General features: G+C 40.5%; 1 protein-coding gene across 8 annotated transcripts in view; it reads right to left on the reverse strand.

The window, feature by feature from the left end:
* robo1 (roundabout, axon guidance receptor, homolog 1 (Drosophila)) overlaps positions 1–23,970 on the reverse strand; it is a 291,012-nt gene that overhangs the window by 112,578 nt on the left and 154,464 nt on the right. For 6 of the 8 annotated variants that reach the window (XM_041994260.1, XM_041994263.1, XM_041994259.1 and 3 more), the window contains one exon: positions 2,313–2,639. In XM_041994260.1, coding sequence (XP_041850194.1) covers positions 2,313–2,639 — 327 coding nt within the window. Of the gene's footprint in view, positions 1–2,312; positions 2,640–18,837; positions 19,704–22,205; positions 22,626–23,970 lie in introns of those variants that run through there. The other 2 variants (XM_041994262.1, XM_041994265.1) reach the window with 2 other exon arrangements.

Raw genomic sequence — 23,970 nt, forward strand, 5'->3', positions numbered from 1 at the left:
GTGATACTTCTGAACTTACTCAGTAGCATTTAAGGCGGTTTGTTTAGTGAAAAAATAAATAAAATAAAAACCTGAATGGCATCATGATTAAAGTTATGAAAACTTTAACATTTCTTGTACATGTGAATAAGAATATGCAACACATTTCTATCCAGCCTTACTCTTTGTTCTTTATCAACTGGTTGTCCTCAAGCAAGGAGGAAGTTCACTATTTGTCGCTGACATCTCTAATGCAATGAAAACAAGAACATAATAGCAAAAGAATCCAGTCTTAAGCTTGTTTGAATACACAAGGCAAACAGGATTCATGGTAAATGCATTAGTCCGGGCTTTGGGTTAAGAGGCCGAGATAGAGAGATTGTGGGCTGTACTGTACACGTGGTTAATGATAAGCCAAACAAACTGGGTTAGCTCTCCTAGCCTGGCAAAACAGGACTTGTTGAAACTTGGATTACGTTAACAATCGCTGGTGAGTAAGGGAAACTAAAAAGCTGGGCTCTTGAAATAACATCTCCAAAAAGTTGTGTTTTTAGCCTTTAAAGTGAAAATGTTGGAGGGGGAGAGCAAAGCAATGTAAACACAATTAAAACCATGACTTCCTTCTTTAGAGTTTCATTGGAAATTGAAAGCCTGACTGTCTCCTTAACTCTGTGTAAAGCACTCAATATCAGTTTGACAAGCCTCTTTAGGGCTGACAGTGAATCTAAAATGCTTTAAAACTATTATACTATCATGAGTCATATTTTTGGCTTGTAGTTTCTTCCCTCTGAATTTAAATGTAGCCTTGTAAAGAAATCTTCAGGTTTCTGTTTTTCTTTTTTCCTTTTCTTCTGCCTTTCTTCGTCGGCAGGGTTCCATCCTGGTTGCTCCGACAACATAATTATATGTAGTTAGGCATGAGCTGCAGAGAGGGGCGAGTGAGAAACTAAAGCTAAGCAAGGAGGAGTGTGAGAGCTGGAGCACGGTGGCTTGTCATTACTGGTCTGTTTGAACCTTATACAGAATAAGCAGCCTAAACTTGAAACCAAGCCAGTGGTATTCTGTAGTCTGGTCCTTGAGTTTCTTGCCAAGGGTCTTGTTTTTCAAGTCGAAAAACCCACCCATGAGATAAACACTATCTATTAAATGAAAAATATTCTTAGCTTTAAGATACGCAGAAACTTAGCTATGCAAGTGTTAACACAGGAGATGTGCATATTCCCAAACCTGGTTAGGAAGATCTATTATACAAAAAGATCTTATACAAGACACCATCGCGACCACCACCTACTCATTCTTGGATCATCTGAAAGGCTTTTTTTCCCACTTAGCTTACAGTACAGACTAAAAGAAAAAAAATCTGAAAAGCCGGATGATTTTTCCACTCATCCAAATTCCAGCTCAAATCCTAAACTACAGCAGCAGCATCTGCCCAGTCCATCAACCGTCACACTCCACAGTCATTCACACCTGATCACGTTCAAGCACACACACACGTACCACTCTTTCATTCCCCATCTTGATTAGATTACAGTGAGCTGGTCGGTGACAGCCTCTGGGCATGCTTGAGGAGCAGTTGATATCTGAGCCGTCATCCTCAGCCCTGACTCTCAGCCAGTCAAGAGAGCGAAGAGATAATATATCTAAAGAGCTGACCTCACTAACGAAAGCAGCCTCCTAAGAATCATGGAGACAAATGTGTCAACACGGGACACAACTTACAAAAATAGCTGAAAAGTTTTAAAGTTATTTCATTCTCCTGCAATTGCATGCTCACGTACTGCAAAGCTTGCTAAAGTCTCAGAGCTTGCTTGCAGACTCCAAAGATGATTAAATCCACTTTACATCAAAGCTAACCTGTCACTGTATGAGTGTATTAAACAAAAAGCATCTCTGATACTTCAGTGAAATAAGAAGGGAAGCTCCACGCTGAAAGATGACCAAACACAGAAGCAATGATTGCATTCCTGTTTATATACAACCTCCTCTGCATCTCTCTGACAAAAAGCAGAAGAATAGCAAAAACAGAAAGGGCTTTGTTGTCATTGTAGCTCCTGACCACCTACCAGGGACCCTTTAGAGAGCCACTCACCCTGGAATGATCAGACCACTTCACCCCCAAGGCTCCACAGGCCAGCAGAGACCGCTAGGCCAAACACATCCTGCCCATCTCCTGAGAGACTATCCAACTCAATGAACACACACTGAGGGCAGAAACACTGAATGAAACTATAGCCTGCTATTCAGCTAAATATGAACCCAAACCCTTCATTCACATTTAAAGCAGAGATAAAAAATAAATAAATACATGTAGGAATACATGCTGCACTTACTTGCTACTTCCAGCGAGGCATTGTGGCTCACTGCCTCTCCCAGGTAATTGCGCGCAACACAGACGTAAGAACCTTCATCCGGTTTGCTCCGTCGTCCGTGGACGATGCGAAGGAAGAATAGCGAGCCGCTGGGAAGCAGCATACGCTGAGAACGAGGATTGTCCCTGTCCGTTTCCACCCGCTCTCCATCCTTGTACCACTCCACTGTTGGGGTTGGCCGCCCCTCTGCTTTACAATTGAGCGTGGCAGGCTCCCCTTTGGAAACAATCAGGTCTGATGGGTGCTCTACAATCCTGGGTGGGGTGTCCTCTTGGCGCAGACGGGATCCTGACAAGAAAATTACAGAAGTGCAGGTTTAAATCTACTAGAACCTAAACCTTCTGAATGGATTTTAGAGACAATATTTACCTGTTATTCAAGATTATTGCGGACAGCCTTTTTGAGTAGAATACAAATTATAAATTGTATCTTTTGGCTGTCTGTTATTTGCTAACTGTTGCAAATAATTTATACCCATTACTTTATTTGTATTCATAAAAAATGCCAAAAATACAACAATTTGTAAAGCATAAAATTGTATATTTGCAAACAAGGCAATTAAAGAGCTATTAGCCAAAAGACTTGGTATATTTTGGCATGGTGTGCAATGTGTCTTTTAAAAATGTAATCAAACCAGACAAGTGGAGGGCAAAAGAAAGTGTCAAGACTATAAAACTATGCACAGCAAATGAACAGCATCTGACAATAATGTACTTGAGAAATAGGGGGAAAAAATGCGGAAAAGAGCTGACACAGGACTCAAGAGAAACATGTGGTCATTCTGCTGATTTATCTACTCAAGTGGCATCAGAAATAGTTTACATTGAAGTGTTGCTGTCAAGAAGCCTTTCTTAAGGGAGGAAAATAGAGAGAAAAGGGTGAACTATGCCCAACAACACAAGAACTGAACTGAAATTCAGAAGCAACAGGTCTGATGAAGCGATGAATTCTCCCCAGAGCCCAGACCTCAGCATTATTGATGTGGTGTGGGATCTTTTTTTACAGAGAGCATAACAAAAAGCAGCCAACATCCTAACATTTTTGAGATGTCCCTCAAGAAGCCTGAAGAACTATTCCTGATGAGAACAGACATTACAAGAAAGCTTGTCTAAGAGGGTTTGAACTGTTTTGAAGTATAAGACTGCTCATACCAAATGCTGACTTTCAACCTTGTTAGAGTTGTATAAACTTTATTTTGCCTCATAAAATTATATTTCCATTTGTGTTTATACAAGTTTCAATAAATCGGCACACCCATGTCCTGTTTTCCTGGATATATATAAAGAAATGAGGAATACTTCACTGCTTTTGTAAAGTATTGTAAATGACTCATTTTCACAACACTAATATTAATATGCTGCATTTAAAATACAAACAGAATCTCAAAGTAGTAGAACTACTTTTTAAAAACTAATTTAACATGGTGATGTAAGCCTTACAGATCAAACAAACAGATGTAAATGAGGCGGCACTTCAGTTACAGTAAGCGCTCTTACCATGCTGCAGCTATGTGACTGGGTGACATTTCTTTCATCAAAGAGCAAAAAAGACATGGAACTGTAAACAGGAATGACACACCTTGAAGGTAATAGTAAATTAAGAGATAAAAGATAAGATTTAGTTGCAACTCATAACATCCTGACAAAGAAAGAAAAAAGATTATACTACTAAAGCAGCCAAAGAAGTGTCAGCAGCAATGCCAAGGGGGGTTAACACCCCGGTGCTATCTCTGGTCATTACTATCGCTCTCTGACCAGTCAACTGTGGCTATCAAACCTGCTTTACATGCAAATGAGCTTCCTGTTAATTCCTGAAGGGTAGAACTTCATAGATGTGAATGTGCTGTATATCCACACACAATGTCTGCGTTCTTCACAGATTGAGAGCTCTTCCATCCGCACCATATTGCCCAGTACAAGACTTTGGAGCCCATTCAGCACCAATTAAAGAGAGTCAGGTCTAATTGGAGGCACAGGCCTGCAATTAATTTAACCGGCATCCCGTGAACTCGCCACACTGCCTCATTTATGCATCAGCCATCCCCCGTTTCCCGAGGAATACTGGTGCTGAGGAGGCATGTTCTACTGGTCGCCACATATTTTAGGCAAAGTCAGCATAATTAGTGACAGCTCCGTGGAAAGATTAATCACTTTAATGCAAATGCGTAGTGTGGTCAATGAAATATAATTAATCCAGCCTCCCAAAGAAGGACATCATGATCACGAGTCTTTTAAAGTTAAGCGTAAGGTAGCAATAATGGCAGACTAGAGATGTGTGGACTTTTTTTAAAATGAATTGATTGATGGTGATCGTCAGAAAAATAGACTCACTGCTATCACTCGTTCCATCAGCACTTTGACTCTTGGGAGGTTTCTTTCAACACGACGTTCTGTCACTAATCTTATAAAAACATCAGCTTCTCATTGCTAATCAATGTAATTTTTTTAATAATATGAATGGGTTTAAAATGTCTTTGCTTATACTTAAGGGTATTTACAAGCTAAAACCATTTTTCTTTTATGTTTAATATACTTTTTGGACCAAATGTTATGGACTTACATTGTGTGCACTATATATATATATATATATATATATATATATATATATATATATATATATATTATTTTAAAACATTATTTATGGACTGATAGGCAAATAATACAATAGTAAAATTATTTATTTCCATCAGTTGTTATTCACTGATACAGCAATGACAAGTTGATAATGTAATTGTATCTTTGCATGTCATATAGAGGCGACTGTTTTCAAATGAGACCATCATGATAGGGTGCATTTCAAGGCAGTGGTGTGTCTTGTGACAGCACTTGTACCCATGAAATTTTCCCAAGCCTTCCAGTTTAAAGTCTGTATTTCTTTTCTATCAGTATATTGTCAATGATATAATACACAAGTAATCAAGATTATTGTAAACCATCTCATAAATATCATTTCTTGCAAATTTATTGTTGTTCATATATCTTTAGAACTTTGCCCTAAGTAGGCTTGATTAAAATGTTTCTTTTGTACCAAGTTACAGAGCCCCAGAATCATCCTGGTGACATTTTGCAAACTGTATTGTGCATATAAAGTAAAATACAAAGAGGTCCACTTGTTACCATCAACTCATTTAATCTAATACTAATTTTAGCTACAGCAGTAAATGAAGACATTTGTTTCAAGACGATGTAGGTCAAGACCACACAGGATTGTAGAGAACAATTCTCCACGAGCAAACACTTGATAACACACAGGCATTTATTTTTAGAGCTTCGTTGAAAAATGATTGAGTGAAATTCTTTCCTTTAGATGGTGGGTTCTAATTCATGCACTGACTGCATACAAAAGATGTCAAGAACAACTGCTTGCAACCCTTTGAAATGTTCATATTAAAGCCAAGCAATTTTATCATTTTGTGGGAATATAACAAACAAAATTATGTCTTGCACACAAAACGCTGTCATGCTGCGTTTTAGTGTTGCTCATGAAAAATATATGTGTAGATTAAAGTACTTCTCAGAGCCAGAGAGAAACAGATGGAGAATTAGCAACATATCAAGCCTTTGGCGACAAATTACTCTATCTGGCACAGAATAAAGTTTATAAAAAATACATATACATGCTTCGTGGCTATTTGAACTATCTGAAGCACATGTAGCTAATTAACCTTCATTTGCAGCCTGCTCTCATCACAGCCTTTTGAACCTGCCGACCTTATGCTAACAAGGCAGGCTGAGCTAACACTGCTAGCATACCCAGGCCTATTACCACCACAGCAACTGCACCACTACCAACGCCCTTCACCATACAAGGCAGAGTAATATGTTTTATTAAAGAGGACTTTGAAGAGATGAGCTCTTTCTGTGCTGTCCGTTCCCTCCCTGATTTAGATAGCTTCTCTCTAATTTGAAGTGGTCTGAAGTTTGGGGTTTTGTAGGGCGATCATTAGCTATTTAGATGTGGCCCATTGCAAAGAGAACTGTGCAGTGGTCAGCGCTGTGTTTGATCACAGACTGTTTACTGTAGAAGATTACACCGGATCTGCATGATTAATGTGCAGACTGAGATTACAATATACAGTGGAATAGGGTGTCCTGTTACAGAAAAACTGGTGAGAATAAGCGGGTAAATAATCATTCAGCATTTCATATAGAAGTCTAATTAGACTTGTATCTGCGATTCCTGAGCAAGTGTGTGTTTTGAATAGTGAGAGGGTGCAAGCGTGTATCTGTTACACAATGTTATTATTCCTTCCATGTATGTGTTTTAAGCTTGGCATCCTGATCCCCAAAGACACTTTGACTGCCCTCCGTTTCTTCAGCTCCATTACCCCTCACCAGTAGAGAAAGACACAGGAAGTAGTCATGATTATTCTGTCATTGAACTCTCGCACACACCCCTCTACAGGTGCAGGCTTCTAGAGATAAGTGAGGGACTCACTTTTATCTTCTGCATGCAGCAGAAGGCCAAACAGAGAAAGACAAACAGAGAGCACAATCCACAAATGAAACAAGCTGTTCATCTCTTTCCCTTTTCATTTTAAGTCATCTAACCCTCCTTTTTTTCCCAAAGTGCTGCCCTTCATTCTCTGCTGCTTTTAGCCACCATCTCTTCTATTTTCTGCCCCCCCCCCCCCCCCCCCCCCCCCCCACCCCCCACACTCTCCTCTTCACTACCATACAGAGAATGAGAGATGAGCTAATGCAATACACAGCCTCACCAAAGGGAAGCTGGGACTTCTTCTGCAAGGATCTGATCGATTAGTGCCAGAGGCAAGATTCTCCTTTTCCCTTTAACCTCTCACTTGCTGGAGAGCTCTATGCTTCTTTTTTCTCATTTACTCATATATACACACTCTCAAAGTAAATCTATGCTTGAGGGAGCCTTGGTTCACTGTGGAGGTAATTAAAAAAAACAACAATTCTCCGAGGCTTCACTTCTGAAAGCAATAGCAGAAATAAATGAGAAAGCCCAACAGCATCAAGGAATACACTGAATTGAAAAGTCTCAGACCCATCCATAAAGTCAACACAAGGGTCCAGACCTAGACATTGACCCATACACTGCATGCATAAAAGGATTCATAAGGGCCTCGAGGCATTTGCTCACCCTCATATTTACACTCCAGTCACTGATGAACAAAGCATGATGATGAGATTTTTGAGGTTTCTCAGGAAGCCAATCATGCTACCGGCCAATGGATCACATTAAGGCTACAGGCGTCTAATCAATTCATCTGTGTCTTGAGGCAAAATTTATTTTCTTCCTGCAGCCACAGTTCCTGTTCTGTGAATATATTCAGTGAGATAAGCATGCTTCCTCAATCTGATAAAAAACACTATGGGAAACAGGCCGGCGGCTACTTATCAGCAAACAATGTGACCTACTGATCAGGGGACTCATTTTTTGGGGGAGACTTTGCTAGATCTGATGTGCATTCATTGTGTGAGAGTTATTTATTGTAGGTTAAAGTTAGAAGCAGGATAATTTAATTGAGAACTTATACAGTCAGACTTTACTGCAAATATGTGAAGCATTAGAAAAGGCAAAGAAAGCCTGTAAGTACATTGTCTGGGAGTAAAGAATCGATTTATTTCTTCTGACTGAAAGCAGAGAGGAAGACCCTGCAACATCTTTGACTGAGCAGCCTCAGGACAATAACAAAAAAAAGACGGGGTTAGCTGTGTGAGATCAAGAGTGCCTCCTTAAACACACCACTTTTGCCCTTTGCCATCCAAAGTTTACCCCCACAGGCAAAATCACATGCATAGCATTTGTAATATTAATTACTTTCCGACGAACATCCATACAGGAAGAAGTGACAAAGAAGCTGAAAGCCAGACTAAAGAACAGACCGAAAACAATTACCTAGCTGCAGTAATCAGTTCAGGTCCAGTAATTTCTCAACTCAAAGAATAAATGTACCACTGTTTTTCACAGTCTTTTTCCATGGCTACTATCTTGGCAGTGTGCATTGAAAATGAGGGGAGCCAGGCACAAGCCGTTTGCCCAAAAGAACTCACAAGGGAGAGGAACAGTGAAGCAATTTAGATCCGCTGTCATTGTGATCCCCTGAGGTAGGGAGACAGGATAATGTGTCTACTTCCTTAAATGATAAAACAACTTCACAATGCTATGCCTTTCAACTCTAATTTCTGCTCCTGAACAAAGGATCCTGGCCATGGATTTCATTTGATTATATAAACGAGACAGCGGCAGAGTTTAATTTCCCCCTATAACAATACTCAATGTCACAAATTCTCATAAAGAGGGACACTAAAACTGACAGGTGTTGCAGAAGTGTGGAGAGAAATCATCACAACCCTCATCAGATGTCCAGCTCAGCAAAGGTAGAATTATGGAATATGGATCTGTGATAAGGGAGGCTAAACACAGAGAGGGCGCTCCACATCTACAGCCCCATTAATCTGTGATTAGGGGGTTTAAGAGGGATTTATGGCAGAGATAAGAGCAGAGGGCGTGTCCCTCGGGGTAGCCAGGCAGAGACTGGAGCCGTGCCTGCTCAGGATTGGGCCGGCCAATTTAATGACTGGTTGCAAAAGAAAAGGCACCCTTTTCTGTTGAATTAGAGAAGATAACAGAGAGAGAGGGCAGAGATAAGAAAGAGAGACGGAAACGGAGAGAAAAGGCAAAGTACTGTACTCCTGCTGATCAGATGACATTAACAGGAAAGTGAAATTGAATCTTTTTACGGTTTCAACCTCACAATCCCACCCTGGAATGTGCTGCATGAATTACTTTGCCAGTTGCATCAGATCAAACCTGTTTTTAATGTTACCCAAGGCTATCACTTACACTCCTAAGAGGCAGGATTAGATCCTTGTGCATGTGTGTGTACAGAAACTCAGAGGTGGGGTGATGGAGGGAGATGATTGATAGCTTTATGGCCTCTTTCTCCTCTCATCTTTTTGTCTCCGTTTACCAAACAGAGCAGAGTATGATTACCTGGCTTACACGACAGCAGCACTCGAGGACAGATATCACTTTATAAGAAAATTTTCCACCTAATTCCAAATTTGTGCTGCTTTAAGTTAAAAAAAAAAAAAACCTGATGCCAATTATCCAGATTTGTACAGCCCAACACTTCGTAAATCAACAGGCCTTTGCTGTTAAACACACTGAAAAAAAAACTCCAGATGATTACAATACCTCCACTGATGTTTCAGTTAAACATGGCTTCTGCAAAGTGCAACACAAACACAACACAAAGCTTCTTTGTTATTGTTAAGGCTGAGAAAATGAACATGAGCTGAACAGGCTGCATTAATTTGTGTGTCTATTATAATACCACCTATCCAATCAAAGTCTTAATTTAATGAAAAAAAAAAAAAGTAAGACATATGACTTGTTAACACACCTGAAACTTGGTCTACTTTTTAGTTTCATAATCAGGACCTAATAAACCACTGAAATCGGTCAGGGTTACTTTATTACTGCTGCTGCCTTTGATCATCCTGTTGCTCATTTGTCATCTGCAATAAAGAGATGACAAATCTGCTGGTGATAGCAAAAGCAGCTCTCCTTCCTCCACTTAAGGCCAAAGGTTGCTAACATAAGCCGTGAGGCTCTGGAATATTCACACTGATGTCTTATCAGGATGTAAACCAGAGAAGATCTCAAGGCCTGGAGCACCATCCCCAGTTCCTGACTGTGCCAGCTGGGAAACGCATCCCTGGCTCTCTCCCGGCAAGTTGGGCCAGGCTGGAAGACAGACCCTGCTGCAGAGTGTTCCTTTGGGAGGCTGGGGCCCATCCTGTGCTGGGGCTCCCATCTGAATCTGAGACAATAGGAGCAGTATATACACTTCTGCTGCAGGCCTTTCCCAAACAGACCTGACACATTTGGAGGATGCTGGGCATGATGCAAATATAATAAAGGGGAGCTCATAAAACACCTGAAGACAACATCTTTATTTTGCTTGTCTTTAAAAAAATATTGAAACATAATAACAAAGAATACAACAAAGCTTGGCTACCATATTTTAAATGTACATAATAACTGCGCATAGACTGTCTGCAGCATAACAATGGGGAGCATTTGTGAATAGACATAAAGGGAGAATATATTGCACATTAATGGTTTTTCAACACAAACCCAAGGGACACAATTGTGGATGAGTTGCAGCTCCTCCTGATGCCAATCTGCTCTAGTGAGTGTCATTAGAGACAAACAAAAGCTGTCAAACTCTGCAGAAGGCCATGAGGGCAGAATCCAATTCTGCTGGATAAATGAAATTCCTTCTCTGTCTCCTATCAGTTCTCTGGGACAAGGAGGGAATCTGTGCTGTAAAAAGACTGCAATGCTTGTTAGGAAGCTGCCTGTCAAATTGGCTCTGGAGACCAGGCAGATGGGCCGAACAGAGCAGGATGGATGCAAAAGGAGAGTCAGTCTGTCTCTATGTGTGTGTCAGTCTGTCTGTTATCTATCAATCTAGTCACAAAAAGTGGGTTGTGTGTGACTTGCGCCAGACTTACAGACTCCTCGAGCTGACCCTGCATATTCACAGTGACGACCTGAGAAGAAAACCCAGCCTATACTTCTCATGAACACCAGTGTCAAGGATGTCATTCCTTCAAGTGAGCAGAAACTTCAGGAAAGGGGCTTTAATTAATTTGGATCCCAGATGCCAGACTGAGACTTTGTAGCTTCTGTATGCAGCACAGGGGAGGTTTTAAGTATAGAGGGGGAATTACAGAAACGAAGCACAGGGGAGTGAGAGTCGGCAATTACTTCTTGTTTTTTTGTTTTCCGGCATTGCTAGTTTTTAATGAGCTTTGACCAGTGAGATCTTAGTGATACATGAAGGATTTCAACAACAGCAGGGCAGGAGAAAGCTGGATAATTGAATACTCTGGTACATTTATTTCCCAACAGGACACAGTGAGCATCCCACTGCTGATTTCTTCTTAAGAAATCAATAAAGCTGCATTTAAGGAAAACAATTTGTTTGGTATTTTGACAGAAAAAAACACATTAATATGGGTGCATAATGAACATGCTTTAATGGAAAAAGCACTGCAGGGTTAATAGAAATAAAACCGCTTAGTGTATGTTTAATGTAATCTAAAAGTGCTGCCTGCTGTGTTTTGTGTGTCAATAACTATTTGGGAAGGTGTTCTGCTTGTTGCAAGGTCACTCTCTGGGCAGGATGTGATATTTCTCTTCCTGTGACCGGCCAGGAGGGAGTTGTGGGGCGGCTGGAAAGCAGTGAGGAGGAAGAGGGACCAGCAGCACACTCAGCTGGCACAGCACAGCCACAGAGAGTGCAGCATGTGGGCTTACTGCCAAGAAAAAGAACAGCTCTGAAGAGATGCCAAAGTGGATCAGGGCAGGCACGGCCAAAAAGCACCTAATGCTTTTTAAATGTTATTTATTTGATTGCGGGGGTGATACAGGTCTACTGCTGGACCAGTGTAATGTTACAAGCCTGAGAGCTGAGCTGATGACCTTAACTGCTTAAATGCAGGCTATTCTGAAAGCTCGGCCAGCATATTATAAGGCAAATCTCAGACAGCTGGTGTTGAGAGAAAATCTCATATACAGCACTCAGTTGAGGGTCTGAGTGCTCCAACTTGACATATTTCATTCTGGTTCTTTAGGTTACAAAGGGAAAAGTACATATCACATAGTATTGTAGTCTAAATGCTTGTAAGCTTGCATGTATGGATATCTGCAACAATGGCTAACATGCTGTAGCTGTGGAGGTATTATTGAAGTAAAACTTAGCTCCTATAGCTTAGGTTAAGTCTCTGCTGAGCCATGTGGCAAAATTTCTCCAGCATGGGCCTGCTGAGAAGAGCATGGCCCAAGTCCAGCCAAATGGAACCCAAAATCGCCCCAAACTATTCAAAACCTGGCCTGGAAAAATTAAAGTGGGATGTAAGGCTTGCCATGTGATGCACAGTAAATATTTGGTCAAAATTAATGAAGGGGCAAAGTCTGCCAAGAAGCCTTTTTCTAGACGTCCACAGAGGGGAAACTGTGCCCAGTCTGGCATTAAAAAGAAATTTCCTTCAGCAGACAACTGCTCACTGGCCCATCTGCTTTCCAGCACCCACTTACCACGTCTCCCCCCTCAAAACTTAAATCAGCTGCCCAGGTAGACAGTGTGTATATATATAGAAAAAAAACAACAAAAAACTGTTTCTTTCCACGCTACTTGATCATAAATACAGACATTTCTATCTGCATCTTTTTATGTTTCACATTAGAATCACTTTTAGACTTATGCGTTTCTAAGAGAACCTGTTTTTGTTCAGAGTTGGAGACAGCAATAGAGCGGGAACAGCCTTCTAAACTATTTCATGTAGGGAAACAACCTCATCTCCTCTTTCCATTGCTACAGAATTCCACCAATTTTGCCTGAACTTTTCCATTAATTATTAAATAATGAGGTAGCAAATACAAATATTTCTTAATATACGTTTAGTAATGAATCATTCAGGTTCTATCTATGTTTCAGCATGAGTGACAAGTCTACAAAGAGCTAAAAAAGGAACTAAATACATCCCAAATAAAAGATACACTAACCCAGCCCCCCCAGCTGTCCAGGAAGCAAAACATGATTAGCGATGTCGAAAGGACTACCATCACCATCATTCAAGCAAGGAGCAGAGGTGAATAGTTCTGATTAGAGGACATAATAAGATGGGATAATCACAGGGTGTCAGGACAAAATGTTAGCAGGAAGTAGACATGAGGTAAGACAAAAATTGTCAGAGGCATCAGATATTTTCCAACAATATCTACTGGACCAAGAAAGGTAAGATTAACAAGGCTAAGTGGGTGTAGAGCTGTTAATTGTTTACAGTTTTAAGTATGAAGCTTACAGCCCGTCTTTCAACAGGAGACTACAACTGTTATTCAATTAGGGCTTTCACTGTGTGACTAGGGAACGAATGTCGGAGGAGAGACTGACTGCCGAGGAGGGAGGATTGTACATGTGAAGGCGGCAGCTCTGCAAGTCTTCCAAAACAGAAAAGCATAGTTTAAAGCTGTTTGCAAAAGATGAAAACGGGACTTTCCACTTATTTCATGTTTTTTCTTTTTTGCTGTTCCAAGAGTCCAACTGTGTTTCTGCTTCTACTGCACTAAAAACTAAGAAAATTAATTTAAATAAATAAATAGTTTGGCATTTAAATGTTCATTTCAGTGGTGATATCAGATTTAAAATGTCAGTAATTTGCAGACAGTGGGTAAGCCTGATAATAGAGCTGGATTAAAGTTAATCTCCCAACTCAAAGCAACTGTGTATTTACATGTTGGAAAAATCACTCAGTTATGTGAAGTCTCCTCACCATGGTTACGGCTGAATGGTGGGGCTGGCTCCAAAAAAAAGCCCTATAATGGTAAATTTCAAGGTCACCTCCTCATTAATTATGTTTTTCAGTGCTTCCCCTTAAATAGAGAGCACCCCTCCCACTTTTATCACCATCTTTTGTGCGACAGAATTATCCCCCTGGAACTGCTAGACTAAGGTGCTGATGCAGCTTTGGATGAGAGAGGATCGTGAGCAAGGATTTCCTGACACACAAACTGCAATCCATTAAATTAAAAAATGTGTTTCCAAATGTAGATTAAACAAGAACTAATGTTTGATTGGGGCAGAGATCTTTGTCAAAAGATGGATTCTTAGCTGTGACAGTACAGCTGAGAGAGGGAGGGAGCAGACACATTAATCAACTAATTAGCAGTCTCTCTTTTAACTGCTAATTTAATCTATTCCTCTCAGCTATTTAATGGTATTTTCCTCTGTCAGTTATAACCAAAGAGAGATTTAGCATTTCAAAAGTGCATCCAAGCCTTGAAACGAGGGGGTAATAGAATGGTCACAGAGGCCTGGGGGAGGCCTGAGCTCAGGGAGCGAGAAAGAAAAGAAGGATACAGGGAAAGGTTGTCCTCATTGCCATCTCTTAGTCTCCCCAGTGGAGAAAATGAAAGGGAGGGAGATCTGAGGCTTTTTAAAATGCACAAGGCAGAGCACCCCATGGTAGCATAGCTTCACCACCACAGCAAACGCCAGGACCAGGGCGAGCCTTGTGGGAGCTCCTGAGCATGCAGAATTTAGATACATGAAATATGTTGGACATACAATTCCAAACCCAACTCTCAATGCCACAGTGAAGCTCCCTACCACCTTTCATTTACTCAACACTTCTAAAGCTCAACCTCACCTCAGATGTCCACTTCTAAAAAGAAAAAGAAGGAAGAAAAAAAAAAAAAAAAAAACTACCACCAGCGCTTTTGCCTCAGTTTTTCACCACTATCAACCCAATCAGCACATTCAGTGTCACGAGGGACCTCTAGGAATATGCAATGTGAGCAGAGGAGCTGGATCAAAAGTATTCCCAGAGCTGGTGTATCATGGTATGTTTGACTCCTCCGTCCTCCCCTTGTCCTCCCCTCACCCACCCCCTCACCCCCTCCCCTCCACACCCTGGGGTTGCCTTTGTGTAGCCGCACTCCTCCCCTCAACACTCCTCACACACCCTCAGCCTGTCGTGAACCACTCTCCTCCCCTCCTCCATGCCTTACAATCACTCTGTTAAGGCAACACAATGCGGCCTCCCCGTCCCCATCCCCAGAGGCTTTTTCTGAGTGTCGGCCTGCTTTATTTAAGAAAGACTCTGCACTGACCACTCACAAAAAAGGCAAGTCTTAAAAATTGGGCTGACACAGAAAAAAGAAAAAAAGGAGGGGGATGGGTAAGAGGATGAAGAGATTCCTGAAGCCTCCTTTCACGACCCTACACAAACCCCACGTCTCTGTCTTTTCTTTTCTGCTCACATCTATATTACCGGCGTCATGGGGAAACCAATATCAGGTGGATATTTGTCCAAGTAAGCAGGCATATGTAATGTATAATCAAATGCACTTTAATAGTGTATTAACAGCGTCTTAATATTTCCTGTTGTTTTTCATAACAGGAAGCAAAGCTGTGGGAATTCAGAGCGTGCCATTTGTGATTTGGGACAGAAAGCAGACAACACCTTTCATCCTATACAGGGACGCCATTCATCACTTCTACACCAAGCACCAGAAGGGAGTGTTTGTCCTCCACGTTATCTGTCAGGACAAGATGCATTAACTATACTGGCCCATGAGTGTTATATTCTGAACATACTGCCTGCCTTCTAATATCAGTCAGCCCCAGATGAATATGCTTCAGAAATGTAATTTTTTCCCAAATAGTCCTAGTGTAGATGGCTTAACTCTCCCTGTCTTCCTGGTTTTGCACCTTAGAATGACAGAAAAGTTCATGAAATACCAATCAAAATACTTCTCGATTTTATCCTGGTAAAACATAGTTTATTCCTGAAATACCAAGAGGTTCACACAAAGGAGATTGAAAGGTATCCCCAACTTTATGAAATGATCTCAGTCCTCTCATTCTCTTTGCAGCCGTGCAAATCAGTGTATCAGTTTAACTTCAGCCAGTCAAAAGCTATTGACGTCAGATGAATTTGTTAATTAATCCAATTAAGCAATGTTTTTAGGTCATTAAAAGAAGAGCAGTTGGAAGAACGTTGTTCATTAAGCCTCACTGCCTAATTTATCCGCCTTCAAACTAACTACTCTGAAATGTTTATCTTGTCAGTCATTATTACCTTTGCTGCAGTTCCCATGAACAGGAAGAGGACCCCGACTGCCCTCCTGCATTCCTCCATGTGGTTTCACTAAGCCAAAGTCTGCCTAATCCCGGATCTTAGGGTGCAAAACCCGTTTAGTTCAGATTAGGATCTGATTAATGTGCATTAGTAAAAGCTATAGAGATATAGCTTCAATGACAGTGTCACCTCACAAAGGTGTGAGATTTTTCAGCGAAAGAAAACAGCGCAGGATAAACTCTCAAACTGCCTGACTTTGGAGGCCATTTGGAAAACAAAATCAAATTCTCATCATTGGCAACTATGAGAGATGTTTGAAGAACAAAGCTGACATTTACAGTGGGCTTCCTGGTGATGATAAAGACATGGATGGGTCTCACCTGTGGTCTCTGGTCATTAACTGTGGAACCTCCTGTGTCCTGTCATTTCACTGTGATGTAGGTGCTTGGAGGGCTCTGCAATTTATCAGCACTTATGAGTCAATTTGTCATGACCTGCACGGCTTGGTGCTGCTGGAGCTGAGGCTGATTACCAAGGCACCCCTCCCACTGTCCATGTTTTTATCAGCATGACTATCAAACTTACAGTTACACACTCTGTTATGCTGGATATACTCATAAAGACTTTACAGCAACATGGGTGTACATTTTAAGAAATACATCTGATATTTTCCTTAAAGTTATCTCACCTCTGTTAATATATATATCATCCTAACAACCCTTATCTTCTCAAAGTAATCCATGGCATCCTACTGCGTGCAGCCACCTCTTACCCTCTTCTGAATCTTACCTCTGAGGTGAGCATAAGGTCTGATGAGCACTTGCAGGAGAGATAACAAGCATTTAGTGTATAGAAGGAGGACAAATCATCTGATAACAGGGTGAGACATGACAGATGGAGGTATCAATTTACAATCTTCAGACAGAGCAAAGTGGCAATGAGCAAGCCATCACAAGTTTGGCAGGGCAAAGGCCATCTTATCTCTCCTTCTAGTCCACAGATAAAAAAAAAAAGCAGAAGAAACAGAGTTTTACAACCTGACTAGCAATGCAACTTCATTAGTTTCACTCAGTTTAGATTGTTTTCAAACATCCCTACCCTCTAATTAGCAGGGAAAATGTTTTTTCTCCTCCAAGGACAAAGTGATTTCAACTTTTAAGTTTTCCTGACAAGTGGCGTGAAATCCAATTTTCCTGACTCCAGTTTCTAATCCAAGAGCAGTCTTTTGAGTATCTGCTGTCCAGTCCATCTCTATTAGCAGGCCCTGTTATCACAGCCCTCCCCATAAAACATCAGCAGACATCCCCACAGTTGGGCGTAATTGGAAACCCTGTTGTATGAAGGACTTTCTCACAGGACCGGACCAAATACTGACTCAGGAGTTGGCTGAAGGTTGAGCAGATGGAGCTGCCAACAAGCTCTCATTGCTCACCTCTGACCCTACTTCCTGTTTAGGTGCTACACTGTTTCCTCAATCTACAACAGAGTCGCAGATTTTTCCACATCTCTGCCTACGTACAGAAGACAAAGACCTGATTCATGAAGGCAGGCAGAGAGAACAAGGAAAATCTGAATATGAAATTCAGACAGTCAAAATATGGATGAACATGAGCCACCACAAACAAAATTAGAACCTTAAACAGAAACCCCATTTTAATGTTTTATATGAGGTTTGTGTATATTGAGTTAAAGCCAACAGGGCACAAGCAAGACTAAAATCCCTGACATTTATTCTCACTTCTGTGGGACATCTGGAAGCAGATGCCTAATTTGGAGGCAATAGTGGCTTCTCAGGTTTAAGCCTGAAAACAATACTGGCTGTTACTGAGGTAATTGTAGGTGAGCTGGAGCTACAACTAACAATATGGAGGGCCTGGGCTTCACTTGTGTTTCTCTGGTACAGCAGACTAGTAAGGAGTTTCACATTAATAAATAAACCATCTTTAGATGCTGTGTTGCATGTTTTTTATTTTTATTAAAATTCACCACATGTCCATATTTTGGATGCACTCTTCTTGATGTCTTACAATAAGATGGTTTATTTCTGAACTCTAAGCAACTGACCTGGAAAACCTCAGCTAGCATTGTCCACAGACTCTATAAAGACATCCATGTGATAGGTGATCCAGCTATTAAAAGCTGTGATGGTTGTAGATAATAAATGGTACAAAACTGAATTAAACAAAGCAAACACTTCCTGGAAAAAGGACAAATGCAATTACATATGCTGCAAATTTTCATTAGAAAAACATAAAAATATTGCACTCAGCAATAATAGTTAACCAGGGGAAGAATAGTGACATACATGGAAACATAGTTCCCACTGGGGTTTATGCTGTCTGTATGACCGATGGTAGCTGCTCTCCTCACTGATCCCAGATGGCCTCAGCACTTTATGTGTGACTTTACGTGTGCTCAGCTTTAAAAGTTAGACAATCCCTTTACCCTGTATGTTGACTTTCTTAGCCAAGAAAGGCAACTGCAGTAGAATGTCAATTTTCCTTTGTTAAAAGCATATAAAGTGAGTGCAGGAGATAATCATCTTATATATATATATATATATATATATATATATATATATATATATATATATATATATATATATATATATATATATATATATATATATATCAGAGTGGGGCCTAAAACAAACCCCAACTAACTGAGCCCAAGGTTTTTGTTTATTTATTTAAAAGGTTTTCTTGTGGTCTTCTAAAGTTCAAGTCGAAATATTTAATTAAACATTTGTTATTTGCATTTAAAGTAATCTAATTAAATATTTCCACTCATGTAGCATCACAAATGAGGAGAAAAAGAAATTAAGGGGTAACCAGCACACTAGATGATGATCACTGACTTACCTGAGCACACATGGAGAATTGCTAACAGAAATACAAATCCAATTGAAGTTGGAGACATCATTCAACGCCTCTCTTATGAGAAATGTTCCTGTGTAATCCCAAACTAGTGAAAAAGCAGTTTAGACATCCACTCCTTCATGTCAAACTGAATCTCAGAATCCAGAGCTTAGAAAAAAAACACAGACATTGTCATAAAAAGCTAAATATAAAAAAGTCCAAGAGCAAAACGTGCGTCCTTTGGCTTCTTGATATGTGTGAGAAAAGGGGAGTAAAAGATGGAAAAACAGTGCAGGAACTGTTCCAAACTGCACAAAATTTCAACACGTTTTGTCCATGTAGTCCTGATCGAGTGAAGAACAGAATGTGGGGAAAAAAAGAGAAAAAAAAGAGAAGTAGCAGAACTCTATCCTTTCTTTGATTTCATCCCGTTGCTGCGCGCACACATCAGCCAGACGATCTCACTGAAATCATTTAGTTTGCTTGTGCAAAAAGGGGGACAAAACAGGCTAATAAATCCACCGCAAAGTTTAAGTCCAAACTGAGCAAAAGAAAAAAAATAACCGTCGCTGTAGTCCTCAGTCACATTATAACAGTCTAGTTTTCAATCTGTCACTTGAGATCGGAAACTTTGCGAGTTCGCCCGGTCTTCTCTCATCCAGCAGACCCGGACACGAGATCAGTGCAACTTTTTCATCACTTTTCCCCCGTTTCTCCTCCGCTGCAAGTCCGATCGATCTTCGTGTGCGTAGCAGGCACCGAACCTCAGGCGAGAGGGGGGGAATCCGGATTCATATTCACAGCATTTCATTCAAAGAAAGCGCAATGCTTCGTCAATTGGTATGCGCCTTTCTACCCCCTCCGTAGACCCGACAATGTTTCCCAGAGAGGAAATTTAACCTCTTCCCGCCTGGATCCCACAGAGCAGCTCCACAATACACCGCAAACTTGCAGCGTACTGTATTTTCCTGAAGTGTGACTTAAAAGAAAAAAAAAATCCTGTTTTTTTTTTTCTTCTTTTTGCGGTTACAGATCACCAACAACCAAGTCCACTGATAAGTTTTCAGACCTCAGCAGTTATTATATAACAACACAAACACACTTTAGGGTTTTGTTTTGTCTCCTGTGGTTTTACAGCCCATTAATATTTCATTATTATAAACTAGGCTATTTATGAATAGCTATTTCTTACATTTTAAGAGGCTATAAGATACAAATCTGTCATTAAAATACCCAGAATGTACGTAACATTATCATTAAAACCTTCTCTTGGTTTTACATGCAGGCCAAAAACGAAAGTCTTTAACAAGACACAAGATACTATTGCCTCTGTTACAATAAAAACTTGGTTTATAACTTATTCAAACACCTTTTGGTCATTTGCGACTTATACAGTGAAAATATTTAAATATAGATCCAAAGAAAACAACCTACAGTTGTTTCTCATCAGTGCTCTGTGGACTAAAATGACTACACTGGCTACAGTTAATAAAAAACTGGCCTTACCATAATGACGGAATACTGTTCATTTTTCATCTGATGTTATTTGTTCAACTTCCGACGTCTGGAAAATTGGGATTTCTCTGCAAATGTGCAGTTTAATTTCAACTAATATTTCGTTGAAACATAAAAGGCGTAACAAATGCTCACAGCCAGTGGCTTTTGGGGGCTTTCAAATATTAGGGTACGATTGTGCAGGTTGTTTTGCGTGAAAAGATTTAAAATGTGGAGAAAACAAGAAAGACTCAGGACAGCTGAAAGTCTTCTCAGCTTAGCTTTTCTGGCTGCTGCACTGAGGATTTGTTACCAAACAGCGCCCTCCAGTGAAAGCTCTTGAAACTAATTCAACAAGAGCTACTTTTAGTAGGAAAAACTGCCCGAGTTTGTCTGTTACAGCAGGGATCTCAAACTGCGCTCTTCTAGGTTCATTGTCTGCTAGAACTTAGATGCTTTTCTGTTCCAAAACACCTATTTTACACGAAATAGTTCCAACAGCTTGTCGTCAAGCCCCGCAAATGACACAATTTAATCTGAATCAGGTGTGCTGAAGCAGGTAAACATCTGAAACCGGCAGAAAAGTGACATTTGACGACCGGAGTTGGAGATTCCTGTGCTATAGGGTTTACTGGCATTAGGGAGTTTTCAAAAACGTATGGGGCAATTATATTTAATGTGTAAATGGACATAAAAAGGAAGTTGCTACAAAGATTGATCTTTGCCTTGACATCATTCAGAAACAAGCTGGTGTTAAACCATATTTTGAAACTTGAGCAGATACCTTTCCCCATTTTCCTCTTATATTTTATATTCTCTGTTTTCTAAAGTACGAGTTATTCTCATACAAATGAAACTGGGAGCACCAGTTATTTGAAAAGTTAAACAAAGTGCGGCTCATTAAAAAATGCTGTGACTGACAAGAGCAGAGAGCAGCCCGTCTTTCAGCTCAGAGTATGTTTTTATTTCTCATTCATCCATGTGTGCATCACATTACAGTTCTACACACTCCATTCTCACTTGGTCCTCTTGTGCCTGATTTTCCTGAAAGCTTTTACAGCCCTGGATCTGTAAAGTGGCCGCTCAGCTGAATACCACCAAATGAATAGTTAAATTTCCTTTAGCCAGCAGCACAGAGCTGCAACACAGAAGCAATTATCAGCAAAGTCCACTTTCAGATCCATCAGCATAAGGAGGGTATATGGAAGGGCTGATTGCTAAAAGAGAGTATTTTAAATGTATGCTGTAGCACAGCAAATAGTAGAGTTCAGAAATGAATCTGCATCACTGAAAGCACACACATGCAAAACTCATGAGGCTTACATTAGCTGTAATAAATAGATACAACAAAACAACTGCAGATGATAAGAAAAATAAGCTGCGTTCTTATTACTCTGATATATATAAAGTATAGAAGCCGTATGCTTGTATGTACTCGTGAACTCTGGTCTTGGCTGTACCTCTGTTGCCAGAGTCATGTCTTCATGTTACATCAGACTTTCTTGAATACAGTGTTTATCTCATTTTACAAAAAAGGAACAGAGTGTGCACAAGTTATGACAACTGAGCTCTGCAAACAGGGAGTCTCTGCGTCCTGATCTTCTTCTGCAGCCTTGATCAGACCAGCAGAGAAATGACATCCTGCCAGAGCTGTGATGGCAGATGAGGAAACGGAGAGCTTTTAACACCACAGCCAAGCCGTTTTCACACAAAACAACTTCCAAGAATTTACAAGTTACAAGAGGATTAAAAAAATTCCCCTCCCTGGCCGCAAAGTGCTCCAAGTAATATGTCAACAGCCAATAAACCAAAATAACTTTAGATGTTATCGAAGTTTTTTGGATAACGGTTATGTAATGCTGCATGTTTGTACTTACTGTGCGAGACCTCCTTACATTTGTGCGAGTGCCTCAAAGTATGAAGGTTCTGGTGAGGATCGTTAGACAGCCGTTTGCACCACTGAGACTTCTGTAAGCCAGCAGGGCGATGGGTCCTCTGTGGACCCGTGTGGTCTTTAGGGACTCCGAGCATGACCAGCACTGCAAACAACACCACCAGCAAACACACGATCTGCATGATGATGATGTGAACAACACAGAGCCCAGGCTGTGTAGGTGTGCAAATACAAAACACCTTCTTCTTTTGGTCAGTTCATTGGCCTCAGACTGAAGTAAAGAAACAAAGTGAATCCCACAGGTTACTCCTGCACCTATTACATAACAAATATTCCTTCAAATTAAGCAAGTGGTGAAAATTCAATCCAAAGAGCCCATTGAAAATTCTGAAAGAAACAAACTGCAAGTAAACATTGCTGTCCTTCCCAACAGAGCTTCTTTCTGCTATCTCTCACTTGTGCCAAATACGCACTCGGCTATCGCTCTAAATCCAGCAACAATGTTTCCCTCCACAATCCAATGGGATTCTAATGAGGGCAACACCATGTACAAAATACATGGTGAAGTTCACACCCCTTCCCATCTCACCATCCTACCGCTCAATGGAGAGACTGTCTCTCTCATCTTCCCGGCCTTTTTTAGATCTCTCGTCAGTTTCTTTTTTAATATTCAAAGGAAGCTTGTGTACATTCTGTCTTTTCATATAATGTTTCTGTGTATGGAGCAGGACGGGGGTTCCTGTAGACTACATGCTGGGCTCCTTTTCAGATGTGTTGGCCTCCTCACAAAACCTAGCCCCCCTCTGCATAGAGGTGAAGGGGTGGCAGCCAGGCTGGGATAAGGCGAAGGAACCCACATTCCCTTTTCCCCAACTAAGACTATTTCATGGCTTTCATTTCCATCTCACCAAGCAAGATGGCATGAAACAAAACATTTCCCTCTTGAAAAGATGCTGTCTATTCAGAGGCAAACACAACCCTTTTTCCCCCAGTAGAAAGAGGAGCATCTTTTTTCTTTTTTTTTTATCTTAAAGCAAGTGTTGCATTTTGGGATTTTGCCTTTCTCAGGCTTATGTTTTACTACTTTAATATGCAGTGGCATAAACAGAGAGTTGCTGAAGTTGCAGTTTGAGTCACCTTGGACAGAGGGAGGCCGTCACAGGTACTATATGTTTGAGTTCCCTTCACAGGCACTTTAGCTGGACGGTTTCCACCTGCCTCACTTTCACTACGACCTTTTATCATTCACGTTCTGTCCTTGAGAAGCACTCCTTTTAATTATTCATTGTACTATTTATTTATTTATTTTCCTAAAGACAGAATTTTAAATTTACAGTATTTGTGAGCTGGTTATGGGTATCACATCTCCAAGATTTTCTGAAAAGATAAATAAAAATAACAGAAGCGAAAAGGACATGTTTGATTGAGTTCATGTAGTGTTTTCTAAGACAATCAACAAGTTGCTGCAGGGTAACTTTGTCCTGATTGCGTGTTTAGGCTGAGATCTGTTCTGTAAGTAACCCATCTCATGTGGATTTTGACTGACTTAGAGAACATTCAGGAGTGCAATTTCCTCTGAAAAGCATAGTGAAGGCTAGCAGGGATAATTTTATGCTCATAAATAGACCTGAAATCAAATGGAAAAGATGTTCGGAGAAATGAAGGTTTTGGATTAAAAAAAGCATGTAAACATGTAAAAGAAAGTCCCTTATAAAGCAGTTGGTCCAAAATAAAAGCCCCCATCTCTC

The sequence above is a fragment of the Melanotaenia boesemani genome, chromosome 9 (assembly GCF_017639745.1).
Source record: "Melanotaenia boesemani isolate fMelBoe1 chromosome 9, fMelBoe1.pri, whole genome shotgun sequence".
Taxonomy (NCBI): domain Eukaryota; kingdom Metazoa; phylum Chordata; class Actinopteri; order Atheriniformes; family Melanotaeniidae; genus Melanotaenia; species Melanotaenia boesemani.